General features: G+C 47.9%; 1 protein-coding gene across 6 annotated transcripts in view; it reads left to right on the top strand.

Moving 5' to 3' along the window:
- Positions 1–337: 337 nt before the first annotated feature.
- The window catches only part of NEMP2 (nuclear envelope integral membrane protein 2), a 34,804-nt gene continuing 21,810 nt past the window's right edge, over positions 338–13,331 (top strand). For 5 of the 6 annotated variants that reach the window (XM_070359702.1, XM_070359686.1, XM_070359695.1 and 2 more), the window contains exons 1-2: positions 390–636; positions 8,792–8,907. In XM_070359702.1, the coding sequence (XP_070215803.1) occupies positions 531–636; positions 8,792–8,907 (222 nt within the window). In that variant the 5' untranslated portion in view covers positions 390–530. Of the gene's footprint in view, positions 637–8,791; positions 8,908–13,331 lie in introns of all 6 variants that reach the window. The other variant, XM_070359715.1, reaches the window with a different exon arrangement.

Raw genomic sequence — 13,331 nt, 5'->3', positions numbered from 1 at the left:
AAAGGGGGTTGCTGAAGATTGACGGCAGACGGGGACGGCAGAGGATGAGATGGTTGGATAGTATCACCAACTGGATGGACAGGCGTTTGAGCAAGCTCCAAGAGTTGGTGATGGACAGGGAACCCTGGCGCGCTGCAGTCCATGGGGTCTCGGACACGACGGAGCGACTGAACTGAACTGAAGGGCCCTAGCCTTCCTGGGATGTCACGCAGGGAACTCTGGAAACTGAGCCCTAAAACCCGGCAGTCGGGGGTCAGGGCAGGTTTCTGCACAGACGGTCCTTTCGGGCCCGCACCCTCCGGGGTTAGAGCGGGCCCAAGAGCCTCCAGGGGGAGACGGGGCGGAGCCCGGCGGGGCGGGGGCTGGACAGCGGCCGCACCCTTCCTCCGCCGGGGGAGGCGGGACGTCCGCCCTTCCCGCGTGCAGGCCGCGCCGCCCCCCGCTCTCCTCCTGCGCACCGCGCCATTACCGCTACTCTCGCCCGAGGAACCCCTCCGCCCAGGGCCGAGCGCGGCTGGCCCTCGAGCGGCATGAGGCTGCCCCCCGAGACGTGCTGGCTGCTGCTCTGGCTGCCGCCTCTGGCCGCGCAGCCCGCGGGCGGCGAGCGCGGGGAGGAGGAGGCGGCAGCCGTCTCAGGTAACCGCGGGCACGGGCTGCGGGAGCGCGCGCCCCCTCCCTCTCCGGCCTCCTGTCGCCCTTCCCCCCTCTTCGTCCCCGCCCACGCCAACACCCCGGCCCGGCGGTGACCCAGGCTCTCCCCGCCCCGGCGGCGCGGAGCCGGGCGCGGGCGGCGTCTCCCTGCCAGATTTAAGGCTTCCTTCGCGAGCGCGGCCCTTACCGCCTGCTTCGGCTTCCCTGGACTCTGCCGGGGACTGGATTTTAGGATTAGAAGCAGCTGCAAAGTTCATTCTGGCCCAGTTCCCACGTTTTACAGAAGCAACCAAAGTCCAGAGAAGTTTTGATTTGTCCAAGGAACATGAGGACAAGTCATTGTTACAGATGATCCTTGTCTCCAGACTTTCAACACAGGACATTTGTATTTATCAATTTAGGTCGAAAAATATTCTTTCCCTATCTAGCCGCAACTTTGGACTCAAGATTCGGGATGGTAAAAGCTTAGCTTTAGAATTACACTGAAATTCTGCTACCCTGACTAGTTCTGTGACCTTGAGTCAGTCAAGCCACTACCGGTCGCGTGTAAAACACGGATAATAATATTTCACAGGATTGTCGTGATGTGTAACGTGTGTGCAGTCCCTGGTCCAGAGGAAACAGGAAATGGTAGCTGCTTCTGGTGGTATGGCTATCTGTGGCGTGCTCTCAAGATCCTGACTCCGGGCAGGGCAAGAGTTCTAACTTCAGTTCTGCTATGAGCTTAACATTTCTATTTCATTAATTTTCCCCATTAAATCCTTTAAAAGATTTCCTAGACTCACTGTCCACTAACTTCCCTTCATCTTTTTGCCCACCTTCGGTTGCAAGGGAGGCAACCAGCTGTGGGCTTATAGGTGGGGAAAGCTGCCTCCTCCTGTTAAAATCCGGATTGTCTATGAATGAAGGCAGTTACCAGATTTTCAGCTGGAGCTGCCAACTCCTGGTAATCTCACAGTGAGGTACTTGGGGCTATTCTAGATCAGTTTTCATTGAATAGAAGTTTGTCAAGTGTTTACTTTCTACTGGGCAGTGTTAAAAGTGCTTTGATTGCATTATCTTATTTAATACCCATAGTAGCCCTATAGGGTAGGAACCATTTATATACGTATTTTACAGAAGAGGGCTTGGTAGTAAAAGAGGTAACCAGTATATACTGATAAAAAAATAAAGCACAGATCTGTCTAAGAGTTTCGGAGCATGACAGCAGCCAGAACATTGTAAGTAGCCTGGACCAGCATCCAGAACTTTGATTTCTTCTTCGGTCATTACATTCAGCCACTCATTTGTAGAATTATCTTGGTCCAGGCAGATAATCTTTAAGGGCCATAGTTTTCCCATCAGTAAAACAAAAATCTTCTGTTGCTGAATGTTCTCCAATATTTTCCTTACCTTTTTCTCTTTTTAAGGGAATCTTTTTTTTTTTTTTGGCTTTGGTGGATCTTTGTTACTGCTCAGGCTTTTCTCTAGTTGTGATGAGTGGATGCTACTCTTCGTTGAGGTGTGCAGACTTCTCATTGTGAAGGCTTTTCTTGTGGCGCGCGGACTCCAGGATGCGTAGGCTTCTGTAGTTGTGGCTCGTGGGCTCCAGCGCGCAGGCCCAGCGGCTGTGGCTCGTGGGCTCCAGCGCGCAGGCCCAGCGGCTGTGGCTCCTGGGCTCCAGCGCGCAGGCCCAGCGGCTGTGGCTCCTGGGCTCCAGCGCGCAGGCCCAGCGGCTGTGGCTCCTGGGCTCCAGCGCGCAGGCCCAGCGGCTGTGGCTCCTGGGCTCCAGCGCGCAGGCTCAGCGGCTGTGGCGCACAGACTTAGTTACTCCGAGGCATGTGGAACCTTCCTGCACCAGGGGTTGAACCCACATCTCCTCATTGACAGGCAGACTCTCATACACTGTGTGCGCTACCTTTTCTTTACTTTTATTTGCCTCAATGAGCCCGTTGTTTTTCAGGTTTCAGCTGGTACTTCGTTTTCAAAATAGGGCCCAGCTATAATGTGAGATGCTTGGATTAGATGATACTTCCTGTTCTAGAAATCTGTCTTCCAATAACACACACACTTAGACACACACATACCCTTACACACCCTTCCATGGAATGGAGAACATCCAGACTGAGGCCAGAACAGCTTTCTGGCTCCCCATTTGGAGGAAAGTCAGAGGCAATTGATACAGGAGGAGCAGATAGTTGTCTGGCTAAGAGGAAGAGAACCTTCAAACCAAAGTAACCAGGAGTTTGGAACCAGCGGGCAAGGTCCTTAGATGAAATTCAGGCCACTGCGATGAATTCCCAGGATTGAACCATAGTGATAGGCCATTTGAAACCACAGCTTTCAAATTCATCCATGGGGAAGAAAATCAATACTTGAAGTTAAAATCAGACCAGAATGTGCATTTGCATATGATAGTTTGAGTTTCATTCTCTATGTACCTTCTTGCACAGAGAATGCAATGAAGAGAAATGAAGATCAAGATTCATATTCAAGCCAGGTTAGAAAAACAACAAGTACGGTTAATAGAGAAGTTCTTTTGTAACTTTGATACTACCTGCTAATTAGTTTGAATTTGAACTTACAAAATAATACCCAAAAAAATCCTTCCGCCCTGCGAACTCTCAAGAGTTCAAGTTTATTGCTTTTTAACTCTTCTCCCTGCCTTACCTTATCCCTAAAGAAAAGCAGTCATATAGGCCAGATGGGGAAAGTGGGAGCCTGATTTAATAAGTGATTTTATTATTCTAATTTCATCTGAAGATATTTTTTCCCATAAGGGCATGTAAGATTAAATTTTCAGAAGGAACATTGCTGAAATATTTTTACGTTGGAGATTGTTTAAAATCTGCAAACACCTGAAGAGTGTTTGTGCTCTTTATTTTTAGCATATTCTATAAGTAGGTTTAAGTACTACCTGCCCTTTTTTTGAAGTTTTGACTGAATATTTTTACCTTAAAAAGTAAGTTTAGTTTATGACTAAACTCTTTAATTATATCCTTATACCTGTAGGAAAACTAATAAATGACAAAAGTAGTACGGAAGAGTAATTTTAAATTTATTGGTTGAAGCAAGTGATGTGAAGCGGTCTCTTTTATATATGATATGTAGTCCTAACATTAGATTGAATGTTTTCAAGTCGAGTGGTGTTTTAAATGAACTAAGGGATCGCAGTGGTAAAGGGAACCCTGACTCAAATCCTTTGGTCATGTAAAGAACTGAGCTTCGTCATAGCAGTTTGGGCACAGCTGGCCAGAAACCCACTGTTCTCTAGAAGTCAGGGTTATTGACAGGTTCAGGAGAGCCTGCCGAGGACTGCAGGTGGTTAAGGAGGGCTGTGCTCGGTGGTGGCCTTGCTGGGTCGTCATAGTAAGGATGGCACTTGGGGTCGGTCCTGCAGATGCTCCGAGGTGTTTGGGAACTGAGGCAGAGCTGGGCCGGCCCACACTTGCAGACCATTCTCCTGACCTGAATCAGGGTTGAGGAAGTGAGTACCCAGGTTACGGGGGTGGGGGGGCACCAGCTGGGAAGGAGATGTGTTTCAGCTCCGGGGAAGCAGTGGCTCTTTCTGGGCAGGTGTTACTGTCTTCTGACCCAGTGAATGATTGTTTTGACATTTGTATGTATCCCTAAAAGTTTCCTTTTGTTTTCTGGATTGCCTTGTAAGGGGATGTTGCTGTTATTGAGATATATGTCCTTTTGCCCAATCTACCACCAGGAAGTTCCAATGTTACCTGATTGAATGGGCAAAGACCGAGGCTGCATGAATAAATGACACCTGCCAACATGCCCGCAGCCTCGTAGCCTTCAGTGTCAGGGCTTGAACAGGTGACAAAATTCAGCCAATCAGTCAAGCTGGCTACAATTTTTGTCTGCCCCCCTCTGGCAGAGGCAGAGGAAGTAGAAACTGCCTAATGAAATGTCTCTAGAAGAAGATAACTGAAAGGAGGCGAGGCCTAGGAAAGACATGACCTTTATAAATCATCGAAATGAAAAGATCTGGTTCCCTCTAGGAAGACAGTAGGCCAGCTGTGTTAAGAACCTTGGTTGTCAAAGTTACTATTTTACGCTGGCCCAACTAGTCCATGACTTAAGACTCCTTGGAGTGAATTCACTTGGAGCTAGGGTTGAGCTTTCTTGTGGCTTGAGTTTCTAGTTCCTTAGGTAGTTAGGAATTCTTGTGTGGGTTGACTGAGATGCAGTCACCTCAGGAGACAGGTGGTAACAGAGCAGCCAGAGAACATCATGAAATGCCAGTGCCTCGTCTGTGATGTCTCCTGTGTGAACTCAATGTCAGTCTCACCTCCAAAGCCAGATGTTGCTCTGGAGAATTCCAGGGGAGATACTGTTTGCAACATGCTCTTAGTAGTAGATCTGTAGGTGTCAAAAATCAGGGCAGCCTGCCTCTATCTGTGCTTTCCTTAATCTGGTTGAAGACCAGGTGACATCGGAGCTAGTTCTCGTCCTCCAGCTGGGAGGTCCCTTACAGAGAATGCACTGACGTACCGTATCGAGTACAACAGCAGCAAGCGGATTCCCACCTCTTGTCTCCCGCTCCCTCCTCTGCCTGGTGAGGAGAGAGAAGATGGTTCCCAGCTCGAGGGGTGTTAAGGGTTAGCGCTCTCACCCTGTAGTTCAGGGCACAGGGATGCTGGGGTAGGGAAGGGGCGGTGGAGCCTGCAGGTTCTGTTGTGGGGATGGCCATGGTGCAGGCTGGACAGGTGCTGAGCATCAGGTTGCTTCAAGGGGAGCCTGGAGAGCACCCCCTCTTATGGTGCCAGCACTGGCCAGGCTCTTGTGAAGACTGGCCATTGCAGGGAAAGAACAAATTGGCCAAAATGGCGTCGTCAGGCTCTCTTGCCCCACGTTTTGTAGATGGTGATGATGTAACCACTGAGATCACTTAAAGTGCTGCACGTGCACATCACGAGGTACCCAGCTGACCATGGGCTGCTTTTGTTCTGTAAGCACATATAAGCTCCACCTGGGAGTGACCTTGTGGCTGTGTTGTGGCTGCATTATGTCTGTGTCTGCTGGGTCAACCACGAGAGGAGAGAAGACAGCGTGTCTGCAGTTCCTTTCGCTCCTCGAGTTTTCTTCCAGCTTCCCTGCTTGTGCCTTGCCTGCCATGGGTTCATCAAACAGCGCGCACAGTGAGATACAGCGAGACAGCCTTGCGTTCACTAGGTCAACTCTGCGACCCTGTGGACTGAAGCCTACCAGGCTCCTCCGTCCATGGGATTTTTCCAGGCGAGAGTACTGGAGTGGGTTGCCATTTCCTTCTCCAGGGGATCTTCCTGACCCAGGGATCGAACCCGGGTCCCCTGCATTATGGGAAGATGCTTTTACCGTCTGAGCCACCAGGGAAGTCCTAAATAACCCACCAGTCCTCTGCAATTACAGCACACGAGTAAAAGACGAATACTTAAATGTGGGGATACAGTAATGAACATGCCGTGTCCTGAACTTCATGAAGGGAGAGTATCAACTAAAAAATATGTATGTAATATGAAGAGAAGAAAGCAGAGTAAGAAGGGAGGGGTTGGAGTGTGCCGTTTTAGACAGCAGGGTCGGAGAAGGCCTTGCTAAGAAGGGAACGTTTGAGCACACAAATGTTATCTATTGGAAGGAGAAACTCTGCCAGGATCTGGGGAAAGCAGTTGCAAGCGGAGGAAACTGCTTGCAGGAAAGCTTGAGGCGGGGGCAGCTCAGCGTCCTGAGGACAGGTTGACCGATGTGGCCAGAGGTGCCTGGATCCCAGGAAAGGAGAGCAGGTTTTGCTTTGAGAAGTCGTTTGGGGAGGGGGTGGTTGAAGAGGTAAACGATGTGCTCTGATTGATGTTTCTAAAAGGTCCATGTGCTGGAAAGAGGGATGGAAGGGGGAATTGAGGCGGTTCTGGGAGCCGACCAGCTCGCAGTCCTTTACATTCATCCAAGTGCATGAAGCCTGTCTGGACGACAGGAACATTTACTCCTAAAGTCAAGCTATTGCACTGTACCCAGATCGCATCATCTTGCTCGTAGCTGAAGAGTTACAAATATCAAATGATTTAGGAGACAGTCTTAGGACCAAAATGAAAAAAAGCCTCAGTGGAAGGTAACGTTTGCTTGTGATGCTCAGGCTCCACAGCACATTTCTTCTGCCCACTAACAAGCCCGCTAGCCATCAGTTCCCATACTTGTGTGAACTGGTTTGACCTGTGTAGACGTGGGACTCTCTGAGAGGAAGGACCCTGGAAGGACCATAAGAAAAGCCCCTACGGTGGGCACACGTAGTTTGAGGAGCAACCCTGAGGAAGGAACAGCTGGGGTTCATGTTCTCATGATGGTCTGGGCTGCTGGGGTCTGCAGACCGCTCTTCACCTGCCTCTCCCCTGCCTCTGCATGTGCTCCCTCCGCAGTGACAGGCAGGGATCCCCTCTTTTATTGGAGACTCCCAGCAGAAAGATCTCCGCTCTGGCTGACCAATTTCACGCGGTTCCTCCTGAGTCATTACCGGTCACCCCGTCCTTCCCCAGCTTTGGTGTAGCAGGCGGTTCTGGCTTCATTTCAGATTTTCCTGGAGAAACAACTGATCACACTCTCCTTAGGGGAGTCAGGGGTTGGCCTGTGTTTTCTCTGTGTGCCCTGTTGATGTTCCATGCTTGACAGATGTGGTGGTGGTACCCTGTCCTGGGTCCAGGACTGGCTTTTGACTTTCATCTCCCTTTCTTTATAATTCAGTAGCAGCAGCTGCAGAGTAAAATGAACCCCAGTACTTGATAATTTGGTTGTGGCATTCACTACAGTCATTTACCACCTGTAACGCAGCACCTGTCTTCTGTTCCAGTGTTCTGCTGTGTTATATATTACACACTATATATTGCATATTACCTAGAACACACACACACATGTATGTACACATCTGTTTTGAGCCAGACTTCTCCTGTGCTCCAGACCTGTCATCTTTACCTAGTCCCATCAACCAAGACTCAGTACATCTAGAAGTGAACTCATGCCTTTCTCACTGGACAGACTTGCTTCTTCTCTGGTATTCTGTATGTGGATAAAGGGCCTCACCGTCTCCCGCTCACCAGAACCATCAGGTTGCCTCTGAATCTCTAAGTCTGTTGATCCGACTTGCTAGGTGTTTTTGATCTGCTCTTTCTCCCTCCTGCTTGGTTCATTTCTTACTCAGATTGCTTCGGGAGCCCCCACAGCTCCGCGTGCCATGCTCTTCCCCTCTGGGTTTCACATGGCTTCCAGAATGCTCTTTCCAAGACACGCCTGTGTTTTCTGTTCCCGCAGGTCCGTTTGCCCTCCTCTCCCCTGCTCAGTGCCAGGGAGGTGGCCTCTGCGGGCTTCTTCGCCCTCTGGCTTCCCACTGGGTTTGGCCGATGAGAGACTGGTAGGGGGTGGGGGCAGGAGAGAGCTGCCCCTGGAGTCCCGGCAGTGTCTGTTCCCTTGGGTTGCTGTCCTCTCAGCTCTGGCACCTCCAGTGACAGCGGGTCCCCCTTGCCATCTCAGGCCTAGGAAGATTGAAGGCTTTCTGCTGTTGTCGGTGCCTGGGAACCCCCATCCACGTCTTCACTGAACTCTTCTCAGTTAAACCCTCTGGCATGTCAGCAGTTTCCTCCTGAAATTTTGTTTGCCTGAAATCCCTCAGTGCTCTGCTTTCAGCCAGAAGTCCTTGTTACTCACTGTAATGATAATTGCTGCTTAGCTCTCTAGCTGCAAGTGTTAAAATGCCCTTGTGTATTCCCTGCGTGCCATCCTCGTGAATGGCTAGACCACGTCCATCGTTTCCCTCATCTCTGTGGATCTCTGCGCACTTGTCACCCCCACCCCCTGACTTCTAGATCACTGCCCCCAGCTGTGGTCAGTGGTCCACTCAAATTTCCTCCTCTCCGGGAAGCCTCTCAGTCCTTCCCCTCTCTTTCAAGATTGAAGATGTGCCTGTTCTCCTTGCTCTTACCGTCCTTCCATCTGCCATATGACTTTTGTTATTAGACTGTAATATTTTTTGTCTCCTGCTAGGCTGGAAAGACTGAAGGACTATAATTACTGCCTAGAATAATTTAATGTTCATAAAGTATAGAAGCAGTCATCATTAACCCTGTGAATAAAAAAGATTTTGGGCAATTATATATTTAGGAAATACATTCTCTTTTCCATCTTTCAGTTTCTACGTGTCAAGTTTTGAAGGAGATGAAGATAATTAAAGCTTCTCTGTCAGGCTGTTACTGCTACAATCAAAATTCCCAAGTGAAATGGAAGTATATATGGTCAACTGTGCAGGTAAGAGCTTACTTTCAAATTATGTCTTAGGAACAGAGACTTTAAAGGTACTATTTCAAGAGTAGAAATAGACATAGAGCTTTTATGTGACTTAGAGCTATTACCAGTAGGAAAGCTGCCTGGGGAATCACACGGTAGTTCAAGCAGAGGGATGTGGTAGAAACATAAACTCTCCATATTCTTCATCAGCCCTTCTTCATCCACTCCAAGTAAATATACTATATGATGCAGTGTGCTTGCTGTTGAGACATGGCTCAGGGCAACATCCTCTCATGTACTTCCAAAATCATTGCTGTCTCAGGCCTTTCTATATATATATTATAGAAATTCTGAAGTTATCTCTGATCTCACATATGGTCAAGATAGTCATCCTGGAGTGCAAAGTCAAGTGGGCCTTAGGAAGCATCACTATGAACAAAGCTAGTGGAGGTGATGGAATTCCGGTTGAGCTCTTTCAAATCCTAAAAGATGATGCTGTGAAAGTGCTGCACTCAATATGTCAGTGAATTTGGAAAACTCAGCAGTAGCCACGGGACTAGAAAAGGTCAGTTTCAATTCTAATCCCAAAGAAAGGCAATGCCAAAGAATGCTCAAACTACCGCACAATTGCACTCATCTCACACGCTAGTAAAGTAATACTCAAAGTTCTCCAAGCCAGGCTTTAATAGTACATGAACCATGAACTTCCAGATGTTCAATCTGGATTTAGAAAAGGCAGAGGAACCAAAGATCAAATTGCCAATATCCACTGGATCATAAAAAAAGCAAGAGAGTTCCATAAAAACATCTACTTCTGCTTTATTGACTATGCCAAAGCCTTTGACTGTGTGGATCACAAGAAACTGTGGAAAATTCTGAAAGAGATGGGAATACCAGACCACCTGACCTGCCTCTTGAGAAATCTGTATGCAAGTCCGGAAGCAACAGTTAGAACTGGACATGGAACAACAGACTGGTTCCAATTAGGAAAAGGAGTACGTCAAGGCTGTGTATTGTCACCCTGCTCATTTAACTTATATGCAGAGTACATCATGAGAAACGCTGGACTGGAAGAAACACAAGCTGGAATCAAGATTGCCGGGAGAAATATCAATAACCTCAGATATGCAGATGACACCACCCTTATGGCAGAAAGTGAAGAGGAACTAAAGAGCCTCTTGATGAAAGTGAAAGTGGAGAGTGAAAAAGTTGGCTTAAAGCTCAACATTCAGAAAACGAAGATCATGGCATCTGGTCCCATCACTTCATGGGAAATAGATGGGGAAACGGTGGAAACAGTGTCAGACTTTATTTTTTTGGGCTCTGCAGACTGCAGCCATGAGATAAAAAGACGATTACTCCTTGGAAGGAAAGTTATGACCAACCTAGATAGCGTATTCAAAAGCAGAGACATTACTTTGCCAACAAAGGTCCGTCTAGTCAAGGCTATGGTTTTCCCTGTGGTCATGTATGGAAGTGAGAGTTGGACTGTGAAAAAGGCTGAGCGCCGAAGAATTGATGCTTTTGAACTGTGGTGTTGGAGAAGACTCTTGAGAGTCCCTTGGACTGCAAGGAGATCCAACTAGTCCATTCTGAAGGAGATCAGCCCTGGGATTTCTTTGGAGGGAATGATGCTAAAGCTGAAACTCCAGTACTTTGGCCACCTCATGTGAAGAGTTGACTCATTGGAAAAGACTCTAATGCTGGGAGGGATTGGGGGCAGGAGGAGAAGGGGACAACAGAGGATGAGATGGCTGGATGGCATCACTGACTCAATGGACCTGAGTCTGAGTGAATTCTGGGAGTTGGTGATGGACAGGGAGGCCTGGCGTGCTGCGATTCATGGGGTCGCAAAGAGTTGGACACGACTGAGTGACTGAACTGACTGAACTGAACTGAAGGTGTCTATCAGTTTGCAGTTTTACTACTATAAAATGACTATCCTCACTTCTGTGGTGAATGAATATTTTGAGGGGATAATTTGAGACTAGGTATATATTCTGTTGCTCATCAAACTTTCACCCGTTAGTTTTATTATCCATTGATGATGCCTAAATCAGTCATCATCACAGTGTTTATCAAATGGTGATTTTCTAATTCCATTATTCCTTCTACAGTTGGCATCCTTCCTTAAGGAAGAGTTTATCTCTCCAATTTTATTTAGATCCATATAGTCTCGTGGATTGCCAGTTCATTCACTGGACTACAGTTGATTACTTGTGTTATTTATTTTTATATTCATATTGTCCTGGATTTGGCCAGTAAGAGCCCCTTCAAACTAGCTCCTATGACTTTTACCTTGTGCTTATCATTATTTGAGCACTTCTTTACCTTCTGGCAAATAGGATGTTCCCAGGCTTACCCTGTGATTTCTTAGACCCGGCTCTGGAGTCATACATTTTCTGAGGAGCCTTAAGTGTTAGGTGTGTTCTTCAGTACTGGGTATCATTGTCAAATGTGTTTGTACACACATACGCATCCACACTCCTGTACACATAACTGTTCTTCCTTCCTTTCTTCCTTACTGTCAAAAACCATGCATTCTTCTCTCTCCAGTACCACTGGATTCTAGAGTCTTCATCCTTTCTATCTCTGTAACTCTCTTCTTGGATTGTGAGAAACCTGGTTCCCATTATCTTCAATATATTTTCCTATTCCTAGAGTAATTTCAGAGTTGCTAAGCCATACTGTTGTGAAAAGCAAACCTAGTAACAAGAACTCAGCATTTGTTTACAACGTTTCATCCTCATAGTTTGCACTATCTAAATACTAATGGGGTTACAAATCTAAATACTGTGCTCAAAAGTTACTTGGGTTCATGCATTCCCACCCATCTCCCTCAAATCTGGTTATATTATTCATTTGGAATACATTTGTTCCTATTTGTTACCATTGCAGAGTTCTTCCTCATTCTAGTTGATTTTATTGTCATTATTTTTTTTAGTGTGTACAGCATTAAAAGGGTACAATATTAAAGGCCCCAAAGTCAAAACTACACAAAGATGTTCTCAGAGAAGTGTCCCTCCATCTCATCCCTCTGACCCTTTCCCATTGGATACATGCAGGGAATCAGTTTTGTTATCTTTCCTGTGTTTCTTTTTGCAAAAGAAGCAGTGAGGCATATTTATAGATCATACTTAAAGCCATGAGGCTAAGCAGTGAGTTTAGATAGAGAAAAGGAAAGGATCAGTGGCTGAGACTGGGTCAGTTTGCTATTAAGACATCGGGGTTGAAGGGGGGGATGTGCAGCAGAGGAGAGAGAGAAGGAAGAGCAGGTTGAGGAGGAACCCCGGGAGCCCAGGAAGTGCCAGAGGGAGGAGCGGGGGAGGGCCCAGCCGCGCCGGACTCTGAGGACGGGTCAGACAGGATGACAGGGAATGCACTGACCGTTTGGTTTAGCAACATGGAGGTCGCTGGTGACCTTGTCAGGGGCAGCCTGTTGGGAACGAAAGCCTGACTGAAGTTCTAAAGACAGAAATAGGGGAGAGGAACTGGAGAATGCAGAAGAATTTTATTGCAGTGGGAAGCGAGGAAAAGGGTGATAGCTGGAGGGTAAAAGGAAGTCAGTAGAAGGTTTTCATGTGTGTGTGTGTGTGTGTGTTTTTTTAATGAGAAAAATACTGTCATGTCTGTAAGCTGATGGGAATAGTCTAGAAAAGTGAGAAGAAGTTCTGGTGGGATGTCCTTGAGCAGCTGAGTGGGTCGGATCCAGGGCACAGGTTGGGAGCTTATCTTTAGAATGGAGCATGTCAGTCTCCTTGTGGTGGAAATTTCCTCCGAAATACACAAGCTGGAAGCAGAGCATGTGCCTGCAGGTGCTGACAGGTGGGGAGATATGGGGTTAGGAGCCCGTCCGGGTTCTCTTTGATCTCTTCCGTTCTGTGAAGATGGAAGAATCCTCAGCCAAGAGTGAGGAGGGGAGGAGTTATTGGGGTGTTGAGGACAGAGAAGCTGTGAGGTCAGGGTTGAAGAGAAGGGAAGAGTGACTGGACAGGAATGTGTGGTGTGATGGCAGGCAGCCCTCTGGTCCCACTTCAGGTTCCCACACACGGATTTGAAGAGAGCACTGCTGGTTTTTCCAGCACAATGGTGCAAATGCAGAAGTGGGAAAGGTGGAGGGTTGAATTTTGTGAGTGAGTGTGACAGAGCACGAGGGGTACAGACGAGGATTCATGGAGGGAATGTTTCGTGATGATCGATCATGGAACTCAGTGGGCAAAAAAGGGGCTGAGGCCACCCAGGGTGCGGAGGAGGGGAGAGACGCTTGATCAGTGCTGGGGTCCATGCTTGCTGGCGGCCGGGAGTCAGCGGGGCACGCTGGAAAGACAGGTGGTGGTTGTCTAGTGGGGTGCATTTGATGCAGCCTGTATTTGGGGCTGCAGTTTGGGACTGACAGGATCTAGCCTGTGGCCGCGAGAGTGATTACCTGAGGTGTGTGGAGAAGA

The sequence above is a fragment of the Bos mutus genome, chromosome 2 (assembly GCF_027580195.1).
Source record: "Bos mutus isolate GX-2022 chromosome 2, NWIPB_WYAK_1.1, whole genome shotgun sequence".
NCBI classification, from domain to species: domain Eukaryota; kingdom Metazoa; phylum Chordata; class Mammalia; order Artiodactyla; family Bovidae; genus Bos; species Bos mutus.
Note: the sequence above shows the minus strand (reverse complement) of the source record. Positions and strands in the feature narration are given on the sequence as shown.